Source organism: Rhamphochromis sp. 'chilingali' (genome assembly GCF_963969265.1).
Source record: "Rhamphochromis sp. 'chilingali' genome assembly, chromosome: 2".
Lineage (NCBI taxonomy): Eukaryota > Metazoa > Chordata > Actinopteri > Cichliformes > Cichlidae > Rhamphochromis > Rhamphochromis sp. 'chilingali'.
Genome location: NC_137930.1, coordinates 34,456,170 through 34,483,595, shown reverse-complemented (window position 1 = coordinate 34,483,595; position 27,426 = coordinate 34,456,170). Strand labels below are relative to the sequence as shown.

At 40.9% G+C, this 27,426-nt stretch overlaps 1 protein-coding gene across 1 annotated transcript in view; it reads left to right on the top strand.

Annotated features, from left to right (window-relative positions):
- The first annotated feature begins 2,337 nt into the window (after positions 1–2,337).
- niban2a (niban apoptosis regulator 2a) overlaps positions 2,338–27,426 on the top strand; it is a 31,134-nt gene continuing 6,045 nt past the window's right edge. The window contains exons 1-7 of the mRNA XM_080876525.1: positions 2,338–2,610; positions 11,315–11,445; positions 12,866–12,994; positions 13,079–13,184; positions 13,977–14,144; positions 23,815–23,930; positions 27,318–27,422. Of these exons, the coding sequence (XP_080732651.1) occupies positions 2,556–2,610; positions 11,315–11,445; positions 12,866–12,994; positions 13,079–13,184; positions 13,977–14,144; positions 23,815–23,930; positions 27,318–27,422 (810 nt within the window). The 5' untranslated portion in view covers positions 2,338–2,555. The remainder of the gene's footprint in view (positions 2,611–11,314; positions 11,446–12,865; positions 12,995–13,078; positions 13,185–13,976; positions 14,145–23,814; positions 23,931–27,317; positions 27,423–27,426) is intronic.

Here is a 27,426-nt window from a genome sequence, read left to right as displayed (position 1 = left end):
CTGATCGTGTCACACCGCTGCGGAGGAGCCTCCACTTGGAAACGTCACTGCGTATCCTTCCGCATCATCCACACTGGTGATGTGCGGACGTTTGGCTACAGCTGTGTGTATTAGCTCAAACTAATTCCTACTAAAGACATTTATTTGTTAAGCCTTACCCGCTCATTTGTCCAAATAGAATTTAAAGATTCCTGCAAAATACCCTTGTTTTTCACAGAACCTGAAATAAATACATGATAAGAAAATAAAGTAACCCTTCATTTTTAAACAAGTTTTAATGCATATAACCTTAAGCAGATGGCACAATAATAGATTCATAGTTTTATATACATAATAATATAGTGAATCATTACATTTATACAGGAAGACAGTGATGTGCAAAAGTCTTGTGTCATTGATTTAGTGAAATGTGCAAACATAAATGGTAGTATAGTATAAGACAAAAACACAGTATACACAATTCTAACAAGCTTGAAAGTCAATATTTGCTATGACCTTGCAACTTTGTTCTTCATAGACTCTTAAAGATATTCAAAGAAAGCTTGCTTAAGTAGTCTTCAATAATAGTTCTCCAGGCTTCTTGAAGGGCATTCAAAGGTCTTCTTTGGATGTTGGCTGCCTTTTGACCCGTTCTCTGTCAAGATCATCCCACACTGCTTTAGTAATATTGGGGTACAGGTACCAAGCCAATCCATGACTGATAGAATCAATATTACTAGATACTCACTGTTTACCTTTGATGACTGCCTCGTACATACTAACGATGATTTGAACCAACAGTTTGAAATTTGGATTCATCACTCCATAATTTTCAGTCTAGTTCCTTTGCAGTTCATGCACAACTCAGCTTTTCCCCTTCTTTAGGAATGGCTTCTTGATAGCCACCCTTCAACTCTGGCCATGTCTAATGAGCTTTCAGTGAACGGTAAATGGATGAACTGAAGGACAAGAAGTATCTCTTATCGCCTGTGTCAGAACCTGAGAGCAAGAACAGGTCGCTAGTACCAAAGTGTCTAAAGATACTGTTTAAAATTGGTTCTTTGCCAAGCTGTCTGTTATGTGTAGACACTGGTTCATCCCCTTGAGTTGTGGGCCTTTTTTACGCTTAAACCATTCATGTTGATTCATCAAGTTAAAATTAACGTTTCAGAAATGAGGTATTTTTGTTTCTTTGTTCCTTTTCCCCTCAGAGTAGCCTATAAAAGTTGTAAAAATCAATGGGGACCACAGCAGACATAAGTTCTCAGCTGTTTGACAAACTGCATTCATAAACTGTACAGGTGAGATGCAAAGAAGACCAGACAGGTTTTTTTTATTAGAACTAATAAACATAATAGTCGAAGAAAAACTGGACCATAAATTTATCAAAAGTACCGGAACACTCAGCACATCCAGTAAGTTCTTAATAATTAAATTAAAACCTACAAAAAGACACAATCAGCACATATAGTTCATTCAGTTTAAGCAATGTTTTCACTAAAATGCATGCTCACAAAATGTTGTGTCTCACTCCCATTTCTCATTGTTGCATTTAAAGCTCTATTTGGAAGATCCAACCATGCAAAATATTAGTTTTTGCCATTTGTTAAGTGGTCTTAAACTTTTGATCAAATGGTCCAGTTTATTGACTCTAGTAAGCAGATGTGATGCATTGCAGTCTCCTTTTATGACACTTTTACTTCACTTTATTTTCAGCTAACTTTTGGAAGTTGCAGAGCTTAATTTTCAGCCTTCATTGCTGATAAAACCATAAATTCATAGACTGTTTCAGCAGCATTAGAGATCATTGCATAAACGTGAACAATTTAACATCCAGCATTTTAGATGGGTTTTTTTTAAAGGATCAACTCGCTTACTGAAATATTCAACATGTTTGGAAGAGCTGGTTTGGATACTGGCCTGCTTCAAAATTATAGTAAAGAAATATGTTTTCCACAAGGGGGCAGCATTTATCTGTGTGTGGCAAAATGCTACTGGGTCCAACCATAGACTCGCTTTCAACGTTGAGCCCAAAGCGCGCACTTCAAAGAGCCTTTAGTTAATTTCTCCTGATTTTTAATCACAATATAAATATCATGAAATCATTAAAAGAAACATTTTAAAGAAACTTACTAATAAACGCACTAAGGTTGTATTTTTAACATCTGTCAAGTTTAACATTATTAAGTTTGCTGCTACAAGCAGACACTCTCGCGTACAGTACGCACTGTGATACTCTTAAGCTCCTGGTTCTGGCCACACCCTTAGCACAGCCGACTGAACACGTTGGACCAGTGATGACTCCCAGAGGGTGTGTCCCGCTGCTGTGAAACGCAGCACTGTTCACCAGCACGTCCTCCTCCTCCTCTTCCTCCACCGCCTCCTCCTCCTGTTTTTTAGAAAAAGCTGAAGGCGCCCACACTCAACGCACCAACGCCAGAACAGTGCTCCTCTCTAAGGGGGGAAAGTGAGAGAAATTCCCAGAGGGTTTGCCCGGAGACTGCTGGAAATTTTCCCCTGGAGTAAAACCTGCCGAGTTAGGATACTTAGAGGATATCAGAGGCTCTCCTGTAACCATGGGGGACGTGGTTTCCTCTCACCTGGATGAGGATAGGCGGGAGATGATTACAGGTAAGATGAGTACCGTTGCGCGTTATAACAATCTTATTACAGAGTTTTGACCATGTTGTTGCCTATAAGAAAATCGATTTATATTACTTTTATCATCTAAACTGCAGAAATCAAGTATAGACGGTTACTTTTGTGCCACCGCCTTGTAGGTGTGCTTTACTTGAAGGCTTCCCATGAATCTCAACTCCACTGCAGCCCTGTTTCTTAGAGATAATAAGTAGGTTTCCGATGTTGCAGCATGTTTGTATAAGTTATGGACTGACTGCTATTTAAGTCTCAGATTGCTCCACAGAGTGAGCTGGGCAGCAGGTCTGGGCGTCTATTAAAGTCATGCGAGTAGAAGAACAATACAAAGACTGAGATACTTCAATGGATATAACGTGATCCCTGTCCTAGAAGTAGCTTGGTGATGCGTTCGAGTATCAAAACCACTTCAGGAATTTGGGAAAAACTAGTGTTTTTTGTTTTTGTTTTAATGCATGGAGTTCAATCTTCCAGACTTGTCATTTCCTAAAACTTTTGTATCAGGGTCATTTCAGCCTCAGCTGGGATGCCCCTTTAGTTCAGGGTTGTAATCCTGTTTGTGTGCATACGCTGGCAGAAGTACTCCTATGAGGAAACCCAGAATTATTCTCTAGAGGCTCAGGCACCGAGTGTGTTTGTTGGATTTTCCTTTTGTGAGCAGAAATAGAAAAAAAGTGGGAAGAATCACCCTGTTAGAATCTGGCTGTTGTAAAAAAAAAAAAAAAAAGGTAGTTCACATATAAAAGGATAAATATCAAATGTAACTTCTCAAATATGAGGGGTTTTGTTTTTGCCTTTTGTGTGACTTTGGGGGTTCTGGCCAGAGAAATACATGTTTTCTGCTGTCTTATACTGATCCAAAGTTGATCCAAAGATGTGTGACATTCAGAATGAGCAGAAACTGGGCTTTAGAAAGTACAAGCAAGGTGTTCAATGTGAAAGTTCTTGACCTTAGGAACAAAGCAATCTGGTCTTACTGGCTTTTTGGAGCCCTTAGCCACATGTGCTGGTCTTCATTCTTGAAAGGCGCTCAGTCAGGTATCATCATGTGTCATAATGTAAGGCTTGTTAATGATAAAATATGTTAAAACTATAAAATGTAGGGTCCACATGACTGTGGAAAGCTGCGAAGGTAGAAAATATGACATTTAGCTACATGCAGGCCTTCATCGTTAAAATACGCGAGTGCAGTATTTCCTGCTTATGAGTCCACTCAGAAAAAGATCCATATAAAGAGACTAGTCAGAGGGAGAGGGGAAGATAACAAGTGAAGCAGGTAGAAACATGTCACAGGCCGTCTGACTCTCACACACACCCCTCTCTGTGTTGTTCCTGCCAGTATCTTCTACAAATCAACACAGTGAAAACACCCACGTCAACAGAAGACAAGTGAACACCTGTGCATGTCTTTAAAGAAAAAAGAAAACTTTCTTTTTATCCAGGTCCCACTTGTCGATGTGTTTGCACCTTTTAAGTTCGTGTGTGAGACAGGGTAAAGACCAGTCAGCGTTTTTGAGTCAGGAATCTTGTTGTGTCTAACTCCCACAAAGGCAACTACTCAATGATCTCCTCCCCTATAGGACCCACACAGCAACCCCATGTGTGTGAGACACATGCAAATCATAACTGCCTGCTGACCCACATGTTCACCCATCTATGGTCTGCTTAAGGCAGAAATAACCAACAGACTCAAACCTTGGCCTAGATATGTGCTGCCTACTATCAAACCCTTGAAATATAAGCGATCATCCTCAAAGAATAAGTTAGTAGATTAATCGTTTCACAGCAGGTTTTAGATAAAAACAGCCAAAGAATTAGAGTCAAATCCAGTCAGCTGTTTCTGGTGATCAGCTGACTTTTCTGGATCGAGTCACAGTGTTCACCTTTGAGGAGCTGCACGTGTTGCTCTGAAATTTGCTACAAATGAAATGAAGATGGTAGCTTTGATGCTAAACATTAGCATGACAGCATTGTTACTTGGAACAAAAAAAAAAAAACTGTTCAAAAATAAAGTTAAAATAAAAAAAATGTATTTATATTAGAGATCAATAGAAAAAGAACTAACACTGCAGTAAAAAAGATAAGAAGCTAATAGTTAAATTCAGCAACAAAACATGAACTTTGCCATGTGAGTGACACCGCCCTCTTTTGCCAACATGACGCAAAACAGGTAATTATAAAAAGGGACAACATGCCTAACTCAGGCACACCTCAGACTGTTTGTGCACACGGTTTTATAAATCTGTTGAAAATAATGTTCACGCTCATGTCTGCCTTTTTTAGTTTTATTAGTATTTTACCATTTTTATTCATCTACTCACCTATCTGGCTAAGCCTTTTGATGTTAAACAGTGGATGATGATTGATGATGACGACGATGACTGATAATGATTGATAATGATAAGGATTGGTGCTTGATGATGACTGATTGTTATCAATCATCATCAGTTGCTGGCAATGATTGATGATAATGAGGGTTGGTATGACGACTGATTAATGATAAGTGGTGATGATTGTTTTCTTTCTCTCCCTTCACAACAAAACTGTAAATCCACTCCTATAAAAAATGCACAATTTGGTTTTTAAGCACCGACAGAATTCATATCCAACTCATCTTTATTAATCATACATTTATTCCATAAATATTATATTTGCCTTAGGAAATTGTAATTATTCTAAGAGAGCCATGGTATTCAAAGAATCCTGAGCTCAAACCTTGGGCATACTAGCAGAGGAGAACTTCCAGTTGGGAAAAAACTTCATAAATCTTATTTTGGAACAAAGTCAGCAAACCTTTTAAGCCTTCTTAAATCATGTTTTAAGGGTTGTTGTATACACACAGTTGTTATGCCCCAGTGAGCCTGAAAATTTAAGTCAATTTAGATAATGCTCCAAAATAGCTGCAAAGAAGTGCATGAATGCATTTCAAGTTGGCTGCAGTTTCATTACTTATTGCCTGAAAGAATTTGTCACTGCAAACTGCTTTTCCTTTGCTGTTCTTCGGTTTTCCTACTTGGAAAGATTGTGGGCCCTGCTGTCCTTTGCTAATCTTAAGCCCACTTCAGTGTACATCTACTGAACAATGCCTTTTTGTCTGCAGTGTCCTTCTGCCATCAGTTCCTCCATGCTCTTGCCTACTGTTATTTGTTATTCATTACAAATGCACTTAAAAAATTGAAGGAATGAAACAAAGGTTTACATCAAGGTCATGAATCTGGGTTATGGGCTTAAGATTTTAAGTAAGCATAGGAAGCACTGATAGAGAGTCTGTAATTCTTATACAAGAAAAAAAAAAAGAAAGCTAAAATATTTGGTTTTTTTGTTGGAGGTATTTGTGATAAATTACTTTCCAGCTCAGAGTCTGAAGCTAACCCTAACCATTTCCTGTTTCATTTAATCCTCTAAAAGGACATGCAAACACTGGAAAATACTTAAGTATGGCGTATAAAAAGTACCAGAAGTTCCATTTTTACTCTATTCCATGATGTCACATGTAAAGTAAATAGCAAACAAGAGATGGAGGAGGGTTGTAACAACTATAGCACATGGCTATACAGTTTGAATGAGAGAACCGAGTATGTATTTTATGATGTGGGCTTTGTTTTAATTTCTAAGTGCTCATTTACAGCTTCCTAGTCTGCTGATTTTGGCTCAGCAAGGCGAACGGTGGAAAGTACCAACTCTCTGCAAGTTTGCAGTGGAGGCCACAGTAACCGGAGCGTAATCTAGAGGAAATTTAGCCAGGATAAAGAGAGTTTCCATCCAAAATCAGATATCCTCTGCATTTTTTCTGAGACTAACTGTTCTGAAGGCAGACCCTGTCTGATAAACCCACCGAGGATGAAGAAAAAAATCCTTCAATAAAAGGAATGGAATGACAAACCTGACGAGAGATTCAAAGCCATCGTCTGGAACAATTTAAAGTACTTGCTGATGTTTAGTTTTTCCAGGTGCCTCGCTATCTTGCAGCCCCTTAACCTGCCCTCCCCTCTCATCCTGGTATGTCATGGTGTTTTTAAATGCGTGTCCCTGTCCCCAGTCTCCTCCGCATTCCCTCCATCTATCATGTCCTGTCAGCTCTTTCCTTCCTGCTCTCCCACTGCAAGCTGGCTCCCTCCTTCCTGCGTCGTTCCTTCCATAAACAGATCATAGTCAACACTATATGCTGCTGAATGAGCCAAAGACACTGATCAGCTCGAACACCAACTCTTTTCCAGCATTAGAACGTGGGAAAAGCCTTTGTCCCCTCCAGCAGCTTCTCAGTCTATTTATTAGGAAGCTGAATGACGACAGATAACAAATCTCGAGGATATGTGGAACACAGAAAAGTCTTTCAGCAATACCAGGAGGCTTTGCTTTTATACAAACAAGGACTTACGCTAACAGATATATTCAGAACTTAATAATTTGATATATACAAACGATGAAGAGAAAGCAGCTGCCATTTACTGGAGCCTGAGCAAATGTTGTCAGGTTTTGGTTTGTCCAGAACCTCCAAACTGCATTAACAAATGTGCACTGTAGTCTGAAATGCTCAAAGAAGTTACAAATGGTTCGTTTGTGTAAACTTAAATATTCCTTTTAGAAATTCAAGTTTGAGTTTAAATATCAGATTTTGAGATGACTTAAAACAAGTTAAAGGATCATTTCAGAGTATTTTTTCTACTGTATTGTGCACTTACCTAATAGTATTTTTTCATGAGAGTTGGCATTATTTCAAGTTATTTGCATAATAAATTATGGACGTTGGCTGAAATATAATGCATGCTCTTTTTTTTTTTCTTTTTTTTTTTGCCTGTCCCGTTTGGCTCTTTTGCCATCAGAATTGTTGTCTAAAGGCAAAGAAAGATGCCCAACGGATTTACTTTACCAAACTGACCATCCCAGCCTTGCCGTAATGGTCCATTTGATTCACCTTTTATTGTTTATTTTATTTTCACTTACTGAATACGGGACAGACTTGACTGGGGGAAAGAAGGGGAGAAAGAAAGAGGGAAAGAGAAACAGCTGAGAAGAGGGACGGGGGAGAAGGGCAAAAGACAAAAACCAACAGAACGGGCAGAGAAAAAAAATGCATATATCAATCACCTGGATCACCTGCTGAGAAAGAAAAAAGAAAGCAAGCAGAAGAGAACAAGAGTAATAGAATAAACAACATCACAATGATATATGGGAATATGACAGTAAATACTAAATGTTAAACATTATTGTGCAGCACATAAGATCAACAGAACACAGTGTGCTTTGAGGTAGGAGCCAAAAAGGGTGTAGTTTGTGGGTGTGATCACCCGTGTGTACACCTGTGAGCATGGACGCGCTTGTTTTTTTAAAAGGTTCCTTCATGTAATAATCTGCTAGAGGGTGTGGGGGGGCCACAGCCCCGTCCTCCAGGGCATGAAGCAGGTATGGAGGAGATCAAAACTCCAGACATCCAGAGGCCCCCAGAACACAAGAGACCAAGGAAGACCAACAGAGGGGCAGCTGCGCCACTGTCCCAGAAAGAGCTGAGGAGAGTCCCAGATGAGGGCTCACTCAGCAGCCGCGGAGCAGAAGCCAGGGGGAGTTGCAGTGACGCGCCCGTGAGCTCCGCCGGCAGCCAGCTGCGCCTGAGTGACCGAGCCCCAGGCCGAGAGGCCGGGGGCACCCCACCTCCAAAGTGGCCCGAGCGAGCCCCAGGCTCCAGGCCCCGATAAGCGGCCGCCAAGGAGTGAGCCGGTGTGTACCTGGACGCCCATCCCCGGACACAAAGAACCACCAACGCACCGATGTCTGAGGGGGTCCGCCACTGGCAGGGGAAGTGGTGGTAGGGGGAGATAGGCCTCCAAACCTTGGAGGGCCTGAGATGTCCCCAGAGAGGTGGCGCCTGACACCCAACCTGACATATAGACACAGACATACAGGCACACACAGATACAAACATCCATTCCCACCCTCATGCTCTCATATGCACTCACTCCACACTCAACCAACGTGGAGACAGACATAAAGAGACGTTGTACACACGATCACAATCCCCAAGCGTACTCTACGAACCGGGTCTAGGTGCCCTCGCCCCTGGAGGGGGGAACTGCACCCAGAGCCAGGTGGTGTTTCCCTTTTCCCTGCGGTGGGGGGAGGCAGACCTAGTCCTAGCCCCCCTGCTCCAGCAGGTCGCAGAGAATGGGGGTGAGAGAAGACTCCAAACCTCCCTCCACCCGCTCATTGTAGTGTTGATGCATATGTGTTCTAAGGTGCATTTAAAACCCAGGAGGGCATAGAGCTACCTGCCAGAGAGCAGCAGGTAAGCGCATGGTCCCTCCTGCTAGCCCTCAATGTCTACGTGTATTTAAAATTGAGAGGTGGGCAACGATGCCAGGGGTGGGGTGTACACCCTGATGGTACTTTGGACTCCGTGTATCGTGCCCACCCCCAAGATCCTATATGTATGTGTAATGAGAGTGTGAGTAATGTGAATGTCTAAGTTGTGGGATAAAATTGAGGCAGAGGCAGCCAGAAGGGGACAGAGGGGGGGGTAGCCTCCTCTGCACCCTGGTGACATACCCCTACTCCAAGGCCCTGCATGTGTGGGTGGTTGTGGTGGAGCAGGAAGAGGGAGGCAGCTGGAGATGGGGAGGGAAGGAAGGGAGGGGCAAGTGACCCCTCCCTGGGGCCAGCTCCCCCGCTGACCCCAGTATAATGCATGCTCTAATATACAGTGCTGTTGCTACATTTTGCTCTCAAGTTACTCAGGTTGAGTCATATTTACATTTTGCAAAAGTTTTGATTCACCAATCATTTCTTCATAATTTGTTTACAGTGAGGCAGACTTTCTTGTAAATGAATGTGATCTTGAGCAATAGCTCCCCAGGTTCTCTGAAGGCCTTTCAAAGTCTTTCTTTGTTTTTTCACTCATTTTCAGCCCAGTCCTTGTACCTTATCATTGTCAGAGGAATTTCTTTCCTTTATTGTTGTTGATAACACTGATTGTTCAAGCACAAAAGCAGCTAACAGTGTTGTGTCTATATGTAACAGACAACTTCGTAAAGGACGAGTTTTAAATTGTATCTTTAGGCATTTTATTACTAGTAGCCTGTCGCAAAAAGAAAACAATCAAAATAATTTATTCCTATTTCTCTAGTTGAATCTATGAAAGATGCCGAAGATGACAGAGCAAAAGAAATAGTATTTTTCCACCAAGAAGGTGGTTCCCTAAGAACTGTAAGCCAAAATTCATAAGGAAGGGAAAGTGGGAGAAAAGGCTGAGAAACCAAGTTATGAATTCAAATTTGTCATCAATATGTGCAGAGGAGGTCAAAAGAGAGGTGCAACAGTGAGTTTCTACAGCCACCTGTAAAACACGGTGGAGGCTCTGTACTTTAGACAGTGTTGTTGTGGAATTATGAACACAGAAGAGTACCATCAGGTTTAGATCCACTATTCAACGCCACCTGGAAATCATCTAATCAACAGCAGCTTTGTTTTTCAGCATGACAATGACACACAGTGTCAATGCACTAAAAGCATATCTGGGTAGAAAAAGTGCAATGGAACATTATCAGTCATGCACTGACCTCCCAAGAGCCCATAATTAAAGCCCATAATTAAATCCTTGCAATTAAAGCAATGTGGGAACATCTCGACAGAGGATGGAGCAAAGGGCAGCCAACATCCAAAGGAGAGCTTTAAATGACCTTCAAGAAGCCCGGAGAATTATTCCTGAAGACTACTTAAAGCATTTCAAAGGCAGCTTTCCTCAGACAGTTCAGGCTTTGTTGAAGAATAAAGGTGGTCGAACCAAATATTATGAAAGCTACATAGTGTAAACTAAAAATACTTTCATTTATTCATCATAACTGTAGCTCTTTGTTCGTGTTCCTCCTTTTAAAGGTTTGTGTGTGTAAAACCAATATTTCCAGCGATGCAGTCGTTCCATAAACTTTTCTTTTGATTGATTTGACTTTTCTTTTGTCTTTTGATTTAAATGTAACATAGTTTAAATTCAGTACGATTAAAATGAAATTGAACAAAACAAAGTGTTGCTTTAAAATTTATGTAATGACTGAAGTAATACTTCAGCTGTGAGTCTGTTAGAGCTTCACTTAATACAACGGTTTGTGCCGATCATACATGAGAGGTACCTCTTTGTTGAGCTTTGCCTGAGAATCGCTATCTCAAATGTCCACTTTACATTTTATTATATGGGAGTTTTCATAAAGAACCGATAGCAGGAGTAAAGGTTGAGGCCTTTAAATAAGCAAGTGAAAGAGACAGCGTGCCTTCACATGAGAACAGCAGCTCTTTATCTAACCCAGTTAATTTTTGACAATGAAATTTAAACTGCAGCACTGGTGACTTTTGAAAAACATGCTTGGAATAGAGTGAACCAGTCTGTCCTTTCAGGAATTTAATTTCTTTTCTCTCTGACTTGGGTTGCCAGATTCAAAATAAAGTATTAAGCATTTAAGTAGTATAATTAGGTCAATTTCTGACTTTATAAATCTCTAAAGTTACCTTGTGAAAGAAAACTGCAGAACTTATCTTTTGTCCTTCTACTATAAGACATAAGATAGATTGTGTTAATCATGCACTGGTGCAGAAGACGACGCTGATTTTGTGTGTGTGTGTGTGTGTGTGTGTGTGTGTGTGTGTGTGTGTGTGTGTGTGTGTGTGTGTGTGTGTGTCTGTCTCTCTCCCCCTGCAGCTCGGACCAGAGAATGGATGAAAGAGTTCAGCCAAGTGTACGAGCAGCAGTATGCAGTCGCCCTCTTCAACAGCGTCCGCTTTGAGATAGAAGGAGGAGGAGGGACGCAGTCTCAGCTGCTTCACAGAAAGGTATGACACTTGGTCATTCAATGGGAAAAAAACAAATAAAATAGTGGCCTCCACTGGCCCCCTCAGACCCCCTCTGTTTATATTTCTGAACATTTAATAAAGCCACAAGAGACAGCCCGGTGGAATAGAGCGTGGAGAGGTGGAGGTATGCTCTGGATAGGAGAGGAATAGAAGTCAGTAGAAGCAAGACAGAATGCATGTGTGTGAATGTGATGGAGATGCGTGAAACAGTGAGCCCTGTGGTCAACCATCCAAAGCAACAGACAGTGCTAAAGAGATGAAGAAGAGAGGAGAGCACAGGCATGGTGGAGCAGGTGGAAACGAGTGTCAGGAAGGATATCAGTAAAAGTGAAAGAGAGGTTTACAAGATGTTAGTGAGACCGGCCATGACGTGTGGTTTGGAGATGGTGGCACTGACAAAAAGACAGGAGTTAAAGGTTTTATTGGGAGTGAGCAGGATGGACAAAGTAAGAAATGAGTACATCAGAGTTTTGGCATTGTTTAAACATGCACACAGGCGGGACAGCCAACAGACTTTGATGATGCACACAGTGCATGAATGAGGTCATCTTTGGGAATGTACAAGGACATTACCTAATGAGCAAGCCCCCTGCTTTATTTCTCAGCGGTCTTTGTGTTCCCTATTATCTTTGTGGTCACTTGTTGAAGGCTGGATATATTTTTTTTTTAAATCCATGTTTTCTAACTCTGGAGGGAAAGTGGAGCACATTTTACACACGAGCAGAGGTGCTGTTTCTCTTATGCAGGTTCATCTTTTCTGGTCACTGTGTGGGAGTCAGCTGCTCGTGTGATCCAGCACACAGCAAGAAACTATCCTGTTTCAAAAGACTTTGAGTTATTAAAATACTGGACTAAATGTGTAAAAAAAACTTTAATATTTAACTGTAGTGGAATCTATTTGAACCCCCTTCCCATTTTTTAACTTATAGATAAATACTTGATTGGTTTCTGAGCTGATCGGGCACTTTTACCCTCCCACTCGCCACCACCAGTGACTCTGCCACAAAATCCACGTAAAAGTCTGCAGCTGTTAGCAAACAGAAGCCAAGCCATTTTATAATCATCATTATGTTTTGGGCCTATCGTTTCAGTCGCTCGGAAGCAGTAAGCCTTTGTTTTTTCTTCCTATCTGAGCAATTATTGTTTAATCCAAGACAGGAAAACAAAGTGGGTGGTGTATATCCTTTTGTAAACATGTTTCAGTAAAAAAACAAAAGAAAAACAAAATGAAAACTCCACCCTGTCACGTTTGGAAAAACCTGTTAAGCGTCAAGTTGATTAGTTATGGGAGATTGTAACAACACCCAGTTGTCTCAATAATGCACAGTATACACACCTGTTTGTATCCTAAGGTACAGTAACGCATGCAATCTTTTGTGTGTGTGTTTGCATTTTTCAGGACCCTCTGGCAGGTTGCACCATCTTCTCAGGGAGTCTGTTTCAGTACCTGGAGGAGAATCGGAAATGGAGGAATCGTTTTGTCTTTGTGCCCAAGGACTACACCATAAACCTCTATGAGAGCAAAGCTGTGAGTAAAGCTACTTACGGCACTCGACCTATGTCCGGTTAGACAATTTGGTCACCTGCATGAAAACCATTTCACCACCAACAGGCACACGAACGGGGACTGCACCCAAAATTAACCATCAACTGCGCCGGGTACAAGGCCCTGACGTCAATGGAGGAGTACATGGAGCTGATTAATAAAAGTCTGCCAGGTTAGAAAATAACACACAATATACAGTTGTTAGTCATCAAATTCTGAAATGACTAAGCCCCTTTTAAGATGCAAAGGGCTCAAAATGACTCTCTCTTTGGGTTTTTGTGGTGCTATGCCCACATTGTTTAAGAGTTGTCCACCACATTGGACATAATAAAACTATGGCTTGTAGATATAAAAAAGAAAAAAGAAAAAAAGAAAGTGAATCCACCATCTGGTTGGTGAGTGCTTCCTGGAGGCTGCTGGCAGTCACTAGGTAAAATCAGTCTCAAGGAGCAGTGCTGTACCAAAAACCTCCTTATGATTGCTTTCGTCCCTAGCAGATTGTGACCATAGTTATTTCTAGTTTGCATTGCTCCATTCACAGTTTCACTACCGCCCAGAGTTGCTGGTGAGCATTTGTAGGTGAGTCATCGTATTCAATGCAAACTAGCCAACTGCAGCAATCTGCTAGCAGCCAGAGCAAGTGCAAAGAGGTATTTCTAACTTGTTGGGGAATACACATTTTTGCCTAGCAACTGGGGTTTCCCAGGAGTCATTGACTCGACTATAAGTCTGTGGGACTGGGACCTTATTCGTTTAACCCTATAATGTGACCATGATTGTCCGTACATCTATAATGGTGGAAAGTTATGACACGATTAGCGTGTCTACAAAAATAAATACTTATGTCATTAGTATATTTCCCCCCCTCCACAGTTTGTCGGATTGTTATAGTAATATTAAACATCATTATTTCCCTCTCCTAAAGTGCTTTTGAAATCTCAATTCATCATCTGGTCCATTGCAGGTGTCAAGGCCAAAGTGGGCAGTAACCCATTCATCAAGTGTGCAACCGGGTTCCCCCTCATCCTGTGGCACCCATACGCCCGCCACCACTACTTCTGTGTGATGACCGAGAAGGAGCAGAAGAAGTGGCACGCTGTGCTGCAGGATTGCGTCAGAGACAGTAACAATGGTAACAATGCAAACACAAAGCAGCACATAAATCGGAAGTGACAGAAACGACTAGAAAGCCAGAGGCTGTGTGAAGTTAATGCAATTCGGATCATATGTACATCTTCTGAGCATGAGCAGTGTTTCTCTCTCTCCACCTTGGCAAACCTCTCTTCCTCTGTACCTTTGTTGGCAGTTCCGATGAGGGTGTGTGTCACAGTGTGAAGCTTTTACATGCCATCTGAGTGAGCAGGTCGATCTGTGCACATGAAATGCTGAAGGAATGGGGTGTATTTGTTTTGTAAATGTTGTTGCCATTGGATCAGATCTACACTCTGTGCATCATTTACAGTCAAGATGAGCATCTGAAACGCTCAAATAGTAGACAACATTAGAAACACAAGAGAAACAATTCTATGTTTGAGAGAAAAGTAGCTTTCTGGTTTGTTTTCTAGGCTATTTTTGATGGTTGAAGTGCAGAGTATCACATAGTATTGCCATATCATTTTTTAGCACATTATCAAATTTCTACATTATGCTTTCTAAAGAATATTGCCAAATCATGCTTAAGCACAAGGTCAACCCCCAAAGTCCCATTCCAATTACTTTGTGCCTTAAGGAAATGGATAGGTACAACGTGTGTGTACAACTTGAGGGCTAACACAAAGCCACAAAAGACAGAAAGACACAACTACTGCCAGTTTAGAATAATTGGATGTCCTACGCCTCAACATGCATGTCAGAAGAATTTAGTACTCTGAGGAAACGCAGCTACAGGGAAGACTAGCTAACTAAAGCTAACCTATACCAACGTGCTGCTGCCCCAATTCATTTGTGAAATATTTGTAGTTAGCCTCAAGTTTCCAAACACTGTAACTCATATGTCACTATTTAGAATGAATTAATGAATAAGTTGAACTGAAACTCATTGTTAAATGAGAAATTTCCCCACTAAGACATTACAATACAGTTGCTGCCTTCACTGAGATCCTTTTCATAGCTTTTGTTTGAGCTTTATGGTGTTCTGGAGGATACAGCACTGTTGGCACTTTTAGCATTTCATTTCACAGTGAAAGGATTGTCTAATTAGGGTGGATGACTCCTCTTCATATTAGTTTCTTTCTTGCAAAAGTGTGACTCATGTGTCATTGTTATTAAGACAGAGATGAGACATCCTGGAGGATGTGCAAACAACAGTGTAATACATTTTTGTGTGTGTGTGTGTGTGTGTGTGTGTTGCAACACTTGGCTTTCCAGGACTATTTTGAGATTTACGTTTTGGAAGCACCGTGATATAAATGACCCGCCTTCTTCCAATAGTTAATTTGCACATTGGCTGCAAAGTCGAGCTCTGATTGGCAGGAGGAACACGGGCACCAGTTTCTGTGGTATGACTGCACATGCATGCAGTCTTACATTCAGCGTGCCTCGCTTGAGATGAGATTGTATTTTTCATTTTTTTTCAAAAACAAACTTGAACGATTTGCTGCTGCACTGAAAGTGATCTAGCTTGTTTGGATCCTCTCGGTTGGCAGAGCATGCAGTTAAGTTGTCCCTACTTGTGTTTTAAGTAAGTGAGTGCATTGATCACATTAGGTGTCACTGTAATAATCAAGTCACTTGCATCAAATCACTCAGCAGAAAGATGCCAATCACCCGTGTGTATAGTTTGTACAGCTGTATCCAATGCAACTTAAGCAGTTCTGCGTCACGATTAATGCAACTAAACTTCGTTCACAGAATTTAAAATACTAAATAAATGGCGCCAAGATCCTCACCGGGCTGACAAAGTTGCTCAACCTGATTCAGTTTCTTTCAGGCTTGGCAGAAGAGCCAACCATTTTGCCAGCCAATCATGTTGCATGAATTCAAGCGTTGTGCTTAACCACACAGTACGATGCTCACAGCTGTTTGCATTTGTATTCATTTAAATACATCCAGCGTGTGATGTATTTAGTTTCTCTGTACCTTCTGTTCCAAAAAAAGGAATTAGAAGTCAGCAACTGACTTTTTTGATCAACTCACCTGTTACTCCCAAACACTGCCTGTCTGGGCATGCTCAGTAAGTGTCAGAGTCTTTGCCGCACATTCCAAGGTTGGGCTTAGTGAATATGTTGTAAGCAGCACAGGGTCCCCGTGGCTATTAAAGGTAACCTCGCTGCTCTTTGGGTGTGTGAACTTGTATTCATGTTTTTTCTGCTTTGTGCACACATACTGCTTCACTTCAGTGCTCTGAGGACAACCAGATGGCATAAAAGACTCTGCTTGGGAAGAAGGATATATGGTTTTCTGTCTTGACCTTTGCCCTTTTAGTTCTTAGTATTCTCATTCAGTCATACAAATAGACAGTAGTTAAATGTCTCTCTTTGACATATTTGAAGGTAGAGTTTACATGTATGTACTCAAGTTTGAAATTATGACCGATTTAGGCAATTAAGCATAAAACAGACCATATTAGTCACGGTACAGAGGATAAAATGGTATCAGCATAGATGCTACATGCAAAGCTGTCCTTAACGGAACACAGACACCATTCAGCTGGCTTTGATAAGCGGAAACCACAAGTTAAAATGTTCACGCTGACACACCAAAGGCATATTTAAATGCACTAAAGTTCTTGTTGCTTTAGCCCTAACAATTCTTCTATAAAACAATTGGGTACTGTTTTGCATCACCTTAACAGGGTGATTTGCAAAGCGCCCTGCTAATCAGCTCCTTTAACAGGTGACATCATCACCAGCACATGTCATTGGTCAGCATTTTAAGCTCAGTATTATACTACTATGCTGCTGAGAGATGGACCTACAGCAGCTGGATGTTCTCACTGTGTCAGAGAGGCTAGTGATGTAACGTGTGCATGCATGAAACCAAAAGCTGGTCTGAACATGTTAAAGTGACTACACACCAGTCACTTTGACACATTTTACACACCAGTTCTGCTACCAAGATGGGATGTGGCAATTCACCCTTATAATTGAGCTATCACTATAAGAAATCAGCAGCTAGGCATGCTTTCAGGCACGTTGTCAGTTCATTCATTTTAAATCACAGAGTTCCAAAGTTAAACGGGACCCACACCATGTAATTATGTTCCTGATTTTCTGTCATACATCTGTACTTTTAACGATGGTGGAGGCTGATGCTAAACATGGAACTAAGGCACACTGTGGCATTGCCACCTAGCTGTTGTTTAAACCTTCAGTGTATGAGGGGCAGCCAATAAGATGAGGTTGAAATTTGGTGCCATCACTGACATCCGGTTAAACTGCATAAAACTAAAACCTCAGGACTTAAAGATTTATTTTAAAGACACACTTAAATGTGAGAGTTTGGGCTTTTCTGGAAAGGAAACCAAGCCAACGTTTCAGTTAAGTGATAAAGGAATACAAAAAGAAATCTGTGATAAGGAAAAAAGGACAGGAAGTCAGGATGTAGAAAAGTGAGGAAAGGGTCAATTCAATCTTTACTTCAAAAGAGTATGAGAATAAAAATACAGGGATGGAAATGAGCATGAAAGGTCCACTTTAAGGTGTCACGTCATGCACTCAAATGTAGTGTGCAACCACAGTCTGGGTCCTCGAGTTTCAGGAAAGAACTGTCCCTGCCCCTACTCCACTGTAGTTATCCTCATAGAGAGTAAAATGTGGTAATGACTGAAAGTGGACCTGGTAGAAGACTACCCTGTGTAAATCCAGAATTTTATTTTTACTACACTAGTTAGAAGCAACTAAAAGCACTTTGATCTCATCACCATTGGTCTCAGTTTATAATTTTACATTATTTTTGCATCTCAATGATTTAAATGCAAATCAAGATATTTCCTGATGATTCAAATTATTATTTCATCCCCAAATTGGTTTAGTTTTGTTGCTGTTTGACCTGCAGAAAGCTGTCCATGCTGCAGGGAATCACAGTCATATAGTCAAAGCCTGCTTCAAGCTTCCCGCTAGAGAACCATCAATCGTGGCCAACTCTCCACACCCACAGCCTCCAAAACCAGTCAACCATCCTCTGCTCTGATCCACAGACCACAGACTAATTAACTGAACAAGAACAGACCTACAATGGGAAAATTCAGAGAACAATAAATCCAGGTTTATAACTAAAGTAGAAGTTAAAGTAGAAGAGCACGGCGCTTCTCTGCATGCAATGTAGTTCAAAATAGAGGCATAATGGATTACATGGCACTGTTACCATACATCATGCTGTGCCAACATGCAAAATGAACAAACGCAAGGCCTCCTGCATTCACTGCTGCTGGCCTCAAGAGTTTAAAATGGCAGGTTAGGACCTATTCAGTCATGGTTGTGAAGTCTGCAGCTGATGGTATGTTTCAGCGAGTGTTTACTGTACTGTGGGTTTGGCTGGTTCCACGGGTCTGCACCATATGGGGAAATCCTACTCATGCATGTCAGTGGAAGCAGCAGCAGCAGCAGCAGCAGCACTTTGACTCAAAGAAAGAAAGGAAATGTTGGAAAACCTCTTTATTCTGAAGCCAGGTGGTCTGAAGATGAAGTCTCAGATCCTCTTTGACTTGTCGAATAAATAAAAAGAGAGACACATTTGTCAAGATGAAGGCCTGGGAACTCAACTCCTGGCTTCTGCTACAGTCCCGTCAACCAGAGCATGGTGAGAAAGGCAGGGAGGGGAAATGCCTTAAATAAAAAGAGCGTGGTAAGTGCTGCCACATGTGCTATTTATACACAGTACACATACACACAGAGCAAAGAAACTCTAATCTACTCCTTGATCTAGCTTGGTTCAGACACATGGCGAATGTGTAGCGGTTTACTGGCCTGGCAGATTGTCCAGAAATATTTCTTCTTTCTCTTGGCACCAGCAGGACATTTCTCTTTAAAAGGGCAACAAACTGGGAATGCAGCAAATTTACTTTTCAAGAAAATCACACTGGTGATGTGGTCCCAGTGCATGCCTTTAAATATTAAGAATAATACTTAAGGGGGCAAAAAACCTGCCATCTATTCTTTAACTTCATCTGGTACGCATTTGTTTAGCTGCTCATCCTGAATGGGGTGCATTCTCATTACTGTTAGCAAGCTAAGAGGAGTTGACCAGAACGTCAGGGATGCATTAGCTCATCCAGTTCATGATCTATTGCAGTTCATGTGCAGTTTAATTCCCTGTAATGTGTGAAGAACAGAAAGAATGTTACAGGTTTTGTTGCCATCAGTTGGCTTTACAAACAAATTCAAATAGTTTGAAATTAGAATCACTGAGAAGTCAAGGCCCAGAACAAATGAATGTAATTTTACTAAAACCTTACCATTGCTCTTGAGGAGTGGTGGCTTTTGTGAATTGTGGAAGGACAGACTGATGACAGATGCCTCACATTCGCATGAGCTCATTGAATGATCTAAAAATAACGACATCATGACATATTTCAGATTTCTTGCTTTGAGGTAGGGCAGATAAGACTGTGTGTAGGATGTACTGAAATATCTAATGATCTGTGATACAGTAACATTAGGGACTGTATTGAGATGCAGCTTCTCCAATGTCCCAGTGAGGGAGCCATTTTATTATTGGTTTCTACCAATATTGTGACAACGCGTCTCATATAAGTGAACACTGGGGCAAGTTTTTAAACATAATTAACGAGGTACATTTTGCATTTACCACCTACAGAATTTAGGTAAAACTTTCACCAGCAGGGGCAGCATTTCACACATGGGTGGGTTGAGATGTTCTCAGCTGTGTGCTGCTATTTAACTGCCATTTCTTTGAGCTACCCCCATTTCCTCAAGGGGCTTGGTCTTTGGCCAGGGCATAGTTGTAGATAGGAATATGCTGGTTAAATAAAGGTTACCTTGACTCACTACACCATCTGGTGGTACAGATCAGTATTACACAAAAGTACAGCCCGGTTCAACCTCAGCTAATATCTCTTCGACGCAATACATAAACACTTTTGGCAAAGTTAAAGCAATCGTAGCTTTGTCAGTCATTCTTTTGGTAGTTTGTTACTCTGGATTTAAACAAAACACACGTACCTTTAAAAAAAAAAGAAGAAAAAAAAAAGCCCAAGGCAGCGGGTATGATGTCACCCGGTTGATGACTGAGTAACCACAAGTTGTGTGTCTTATACTTTTGAAGAGTTGCTCTAAGCTGAACTGGGGGACAGTTAAATATCAGGTGCAGCATAATAAACACCTGTGCGCGCTTATCTAACCATCACCCAGAAGGGAATGCAGCTTTATCTTTCAACAGCATGCTGGCTGTAGAAGAAAAACTGAAATGTGAAAGAAAAAAAGGACCCTACTTCATCTCTGGATCATGAACGCCATTTGTTGTTAATTACCTTCATTTAACCGTGATGTGAAAATGTTTGACATTAAAAATTACTGCTACGAGCATGGCCTGGGATCAGATGAGCAGAATGACCCTAGTCTGTTTTTAACAATGGGAAAAACTGGAGCTCGTGGGGGAAAAACCCACACATGTACATGAAGTCCACACAGAAGGGCCCTACATTTCAACCCTGGGCCCTCTCAATGGCTATTCACTGAGCTTTAAAAGGCCAAGTGGCTAGTTATTATCGCTACATTAACATTTTATGGGTATGATTACAGTTGCTGTATAAAATCTAGCAGTCTTTTTTACTAATTTAGGGTTGTCTATTTGAAAAATATCCATTTTGCTCTATCACATCATATTTTTTGCAATTGTAAACATGATCCAGATATTTTTTGCTTTATCTGTGAATGCTTTTTCACATCTAAACAACAACAAAACTTTACTGATTTTCTGAGAAAGGAATATTTGTATTATTTTGTTATGAAATTGTGACAAGGCAAGCGACGGGCACATCATTGAGTTTGTCGGGCGAGTGTTGAAAACTTCCAAGCATCAACTACGGAAAAAGAGGAGCTTGGGTTTCAGAGGGAGTCACTGAATCACTATGATGACTGCTACTTCTGTTTAGTCAATATTTCTGGATACAGTTACAAAACTAAACCATCTATCAGTTGCTCTAACTTGAGACCTGTGCTGCATTCAGATGAAATAACACCTCCCATATTTACCAGCTTAGTCTGACTGACTTTGAAGATCAGTATTCTAGTAGCCCATCTCCCTCCCAAAGTTATTCACTCAGCAGCTGGAAGCGACTGAGTTGCTGGAGTCAAGGCCATCCAAATGGTCTTTTTATGGACACCGTGAGAAGGATTTTATTCTGTTCTTATAAATGAATGACGACACCGTTATGTTGATGTTGAAGGTCTTTTGGGGTCAGTGGGTTGTGAGTGTAACGAAGGCGAGTGGAGGCTGTTCAATTATAGCTGAAACGCCAGCCTAACATGTGTCCTACTGCTCAATGGCAATTACTTTACATCCGAGGTTATTCTGTCCAGTTAAAATAAACCTTTTGTTTATCATTGAATCAACCACTTTCTTGAAAACAGCAGAAATTGTATTTTTCCACACGGCGACAGTTATCACCTGTCTGGTAAACCATAAAACAGCGTTTCATTGCATTTCACATCCTAATGACGGCTTACCACCTGTCAGCATCGCAGCCATCTTAACTTAGTGCCACCATTGTGCTTCTAGCTTCAGTGCCCAATGACTTCTCATTAAAAGGTGCCAAAACAAACCAGGGACCCCGGCCCTCAGCTTTTCATCAGAATTTGTTCGCTGAATGCTTCCTGTCTGGCTCTGCCCCTCCCCCTCCTCACTCCTTCTTGGTAACTTCCTGTCTTTGTCAACCTCGTCTGAGTCAGCCACGGAAGAAACACTCACATGGGGATGGTGGGCCTTGTGCACTGTAGACTTCACAGACAGCAGTTCACTACTCAGGAATGCTCGGGCTAACAAACCATTCATCCATTTGTAGAACAGGACACTTCGCTACTTCGGTTACCTCATTACTGACACTTCAAGACAAGTCAGCGTCACGGAAACAGTAGGAATAAACACTGAGAAAGATGTTTTGACAGGCTCGAGTACACAGACAGGTCTTGACAATGTTACACAGTAATACAGTTAAGACGTCACCTGATTTTTAATATATCAATGGTTGTAATGGCTGAGTTGGCACAACCTGCAATCATAAACATTATTGGTATAAATTCTACTGGCACAAAGGTCAGCATGTAAACATGAGGAAATTCTTGTATTTTTTCCTACCAGCTGATCTTTCTCTTAAGCTGAACACTGGTGTCAGCAAACAACATGGCCTTTAATGTACACCACCAAGTTTGTGCAGACTTAACAATGAATGTGATGAAACCTGATAGACTTTAAAATCCAATATATATTTTTTATAAAGTTTTTTTAGTTTCTTTGTTTCAAAAGGTGAAAAAACTTAAATATCAACACAGATATTTAGATATTTTATACAGTTAGTATGTGCATAGTTTTTAAAAAGTCATGGAGCATTTAGGGTTGATCATTTTATTAGAAAATTCTATATAACTGCAGTATATCTATTTCAAATAATGTGATAAATACTAGTTGATTTTGTCATAAATAATAGTACCAGACTTTGATCATGTTTAAATATTTAAAACTAAAACATAAAAAAGAACAAATTATACTTTTTTAAATGTATTTTTTTCCAATCTTGGCTCAATCAAGTAAAAGTGTTTACATGTTCTGAGTCAGGAAGCAGTACCTTGCAGGAATGGGGTCAGCTTAACCCACCACACCTTGGCCCTTGGCTCCACTGATGATGCAGAAGCAGCAGACAGCAGGCTTTGGATATTCTGGAAATAAAAGTTGTGCTTGGGCTAAAGGCCACATTGATTTTCTGCACCATGTTGTAGTACAAAGTGGTGTTGCTTGAAAGCAGAGCCAAGCTGTAGCACAACTTTAGCCGATATCTTGTCAACATAGGTGTTTTTGACAAAGTAACAGCAGTTGGTTCTTCACATTCTGTTTTAATGAAACATTCTGTGACATTTTGAATGTATTTTTAAAGACAGAAATTTACAATATGTAATTTTAATGAAAGCCTAGTTGGAAAAACAAACAAACTGTAAATCACTTCCTTAATTACAAAGGACTGCTTCTTTCTTGTTGGCAACAGAGAAAACACAACTGAAACATTGGTCACTTTTATTGAAAGGGAGAACTGCTCTGAATAACAAGCTGCTAATTACAGGGATGTTTTATTCCACACACCTGTTTATACTATTGTGTGGGATTCATGACTTTCCGCACTCAGTCCTTTTATGCTCCTTGACAATAAGTGAGAGAAGCCGCGCTTGACTTCAGCTCCGGGTGTATTTTCATCACACCAGCTACAAGATGAGAACAAACTTCCTAAAAAATGCACGCATGTGGCCGAGTGCTTTCTGAGCCGTTTCTATTGTCCTGTCAACTGCGAGTTGTAGTAACTATAGCAACCACATGAATCTGTCCTTCAACAAACCAGCTACTTCCTGTTTTGAGAGATGACACACTCCAGGAACCGTGACTGAATATACCGCTGACCAAAATTAGGCTCCCAGACTGTCCCACAGAGTGACTCAGATGTGATGGAAACAGTTTTTGTTGGTGTTGCAGAAACTGTTGCGATAAAGCAGCACCACACCCTTTATTCTGCACTACAAAGACATCATCCAGCACCCAATTACTAAGACACTTTTCAGTCTGCTGAGTATTCTCATGAATAGAGAAAGGATGATATCTTGTTTCTCAACTTTTGCCCATTTCTTCCCTGCCCCCGACAGGTCTGCCGGAGAACTGCACTGTTAAGACGCCGGCATTCACCGACGCTGTGAGACTCCACAGACAAGCCCGAGGACAATACGGGACCTGGGATATGATGTGTGGAACACCACCACAGGTTAATCACAAATAAATCGCAATACCATACACATTTCCACAGCACCTACAATGAGTTATAGATATTTTATATACTTTGTGACAGTAAATAGTGTGAGCAGATAGACTAAAGGCCTTGTTCTGCTCTGGAGAGTCACTTTGAACTGCGGTACCACTCTGACCAGAACCTTCAACACACAGAACTGGTTAATGTGCTGGGAAACAGAACAAGGACTACTGGCGGTCCAAGAAGCCTATAAGACTGTTTATGGAGAGGATGTGGAAGACTGGCACAAAAGTAACTAGCAGTAGGGAAAATATGTAGGCCTGAGGCTAACTGCTTAATCACTAGTAAGTGGATCGTGGGGATCCTTCTCTTAAATAGATTAAAAATGCTGAATGAGTCACAAAATGCAGTCGGGCAGCAGTCAATATACCTGGCTGACTTATCCAAGTCAGACATTATCCCACAGTTTTATTTGGCCCCCAAAAATCCGGTGTTTCGATGAGGGGGGTTTATTTTTTAAATCATTTCTGTTAAAATGGCTTTTGTCAAGTCAGGCAACACAGAAACTAACTGCTGAAAATGCTGACCTGTAATCATAAACTTTTTGTGCACTACATAATGCCACAACCTGGGTATCTAAACCCTTTACCAGTGGCTGACGTTGCTTGTGGATGTCAAATTAACATAAATACATGTGAAAAAAAACTCCAGAATGAATGATAAGCACCTCATTTCAGGAAGTTTAACTCTGCTCGCAGATTCTGTCAGGGAACAGTTTTCCGGGGCCACACCTTAATTTCTTTCTGTGCCACTGCTCTGACACCAACTCAAAATATCAAGACTGCTGCAGGTTATGGTTAAAAGACATTTTCAGGAGCAATTCATCTTTCTCTGCGAGTAGCTCAGAGTGCAGGTCAGGGCTATAGGTGAAGCTGTTGAGAGGCCACGATGACGAATGAAACACACACCCTCTCCTCACATCAGAGAGCAAGAATGCACCTACACAAATCCTTCAAAGAGGCCAAAAACACCTCAACCCACATACCAGCAATTACAAGGACCTAGTCTCAGTCTTTGCCAGAGCCGAGTACAGCCCTGTGTTTATGGCAGCCACCTTTTAGCTATAAACACTTTCAGTCTGAATGTCAGTTTAATATTTAGTTTTCCTGAACATTACAGTGTTTACTCCATGCCACATGGACACTGAATAGAAATGTGACATAGATGTAGGTTGGGCTTTTCTACTGTTAAGGGGCCAAATGTTCCTTTTATTTCAGTCTAACAGAGACGCTGGCATTAAGGCTCATGCACGTAATGCTACAAATACTTTGGATAAACATCTAGAGGGAATTAAGAGAGAAATACAGCCAGTTTATGCAACCACTTTTATCCTTTGCTACAAAAACCAACTAAAATAATTCTGAAAAAAACCTTTTGCAGAGTCAGTGCCTCCAGGTAAAATTTCCTCGTTGTTCCATTATGTAAAGTTCAATGTTTTCAGGCCTAATTTCCAAGTAGAGATGGAGCACCATGGGTAATACAAAGGAATCCTTTGTATGGGTTCAAATGTTTTCTTAATTGAAACAGATGGCAGGGTTATGTCTCCAGGGTATTTATTGAGATGTAGTCAATCATTTTTCTGATTCCCATTATATAGCTTGGCTTTTTACATTTATTATAAGGGAAAATATGAAGCAAACACTCACCAGTACCTCTGTGGTTAAGATTAACCTTCCACTAATAAAAGCCATGCACCGTGATGCTAAATGGGCTGTTTGAATTTTCTAAAGCAACTTAAAAACATTAACTTCTACTTAAGACCAGTGTTGTCACTGAGCCAGTAGGAAATGTCGGGGGGTGACAAAATCTGCCCCAACACCCATTATATTCAAACAATCCAAGTGGCTGTGTGAAAACAACAAGCAGTGAATGCAGCACACAGGTAGCTGGAAGCGGCATTAACAGAGAACCATCAACAAGCCATAAAGCATGAAACAGGCTCACTGGGGAAATATAAGTTGACCATAACTGAGCCATTGTCATTGTTATTAGTGGTGTGTGCTGTTAGCTTTATGGTTTACTTGCAGGCCTACAAACGCAAACAGAGGCAATGAATACAGTTTGCAAGCAAACATTTACTGACCTTGTTGAACTCATGGAGGCACAGAGAGCCTAAAAATCCCCTCCAGGTGTCGTTCAAACTTCACTGGTGATACAGCCAGAACATCAAACTCGTTCTCCCACAGAACAGGCCTCCAGCAGTATACTCATATTGCTGGTGGACTAACTCCTCAATGAAATGCTACGTTAGCAACAGCAGATTAGCATGAAGGATCAAATCAGAGGGGCAGGGCTTTAGTGGTTTAAATTCAAGGCCTTTCACAAAAGGGCCAGAGTTACCATGGTAACTAATTGCAGGTATATGTCTAGGCTAGCTATGAGGGTTTTTATTTGTACTGTATTTCAAATATTTCTCTGGCAGTGTGCTAGTGCTAGTTTTTGGCAGTATCCCTTTAAAAATATCCAATTTTAACTTACTACAGTAAATATAGAGACAAATATGGAATAACACCCCAAATAGCATCAAATGTTTGGTCTAAATGTAGCTTTAGACCAAAATTTTGACTCTGACTGCCTCATCTCACTCTGGTGTATGAAATTCGGGCTACATCTGATCTGGTGTCGCACTTTATATGTGACTGCATTTGTATCCCACATTTTAACCAAAGACGCAGACAGAACAGCAGTTGAAATAACAGTTAACAGTTTGAACCGTTATTGCGACAGAAAAAGCAAAGACCTTTACTTTCCATTAATGCTTGCTGTAGGATGACTTCTTTCATTTTAATCTTGATATCAGTGAGCCTGTTTGAGGTTGAATAGGGTCGGCTTTTATGGCCATTTAAAGTCAAGTTATACAGTGAAGGATAACATATCAGCAATCAGTAGAGCAAATATACTACAGAAAGAAAACGCTGCTGGATTTCAGGCTACAACATATCTGTTATTTGTAAAGCCCGCTGCGTGGAAAATCTATGCTGCTTTTGTCTGGCTGTTCATTACCCAGCAACATAGCCATCACCAAATATTTAGTTTAGCTTAGTTAAAGCATCATGAAGGATCTGAGCTTCGTGAGTGTTTGTCAGTTGTGAGGGCAGTGCCAGTAAAAGCAGCCTTCCTGCCTCCCAGTGTCCCACTGTGTTCATGTAGCCATACAGGAAAGAGGAGCTTATTTTTAGGCTCTATTTTTTTGTTTTGCTTTAGCTGGTTGGCATATAGTAACTATATCATCCTGCTGGCTGTGGACAGGCAGATGATTTCATAATTCATAGTATGAAATTTTTGCAAGTCAATCTAATTATAAATCTAAAAGCGTTTATTCCACGTGTTGTGTGTGTGCAGATTTTGGCTAATCTGGTGATGGAGACCCTTCACCCTGACATAAGAAACATGATCGTCCCTCGCCTGAAGGGGAAGATGCAGCAGAGGCAGAAGAACTGGATGCTGGTGA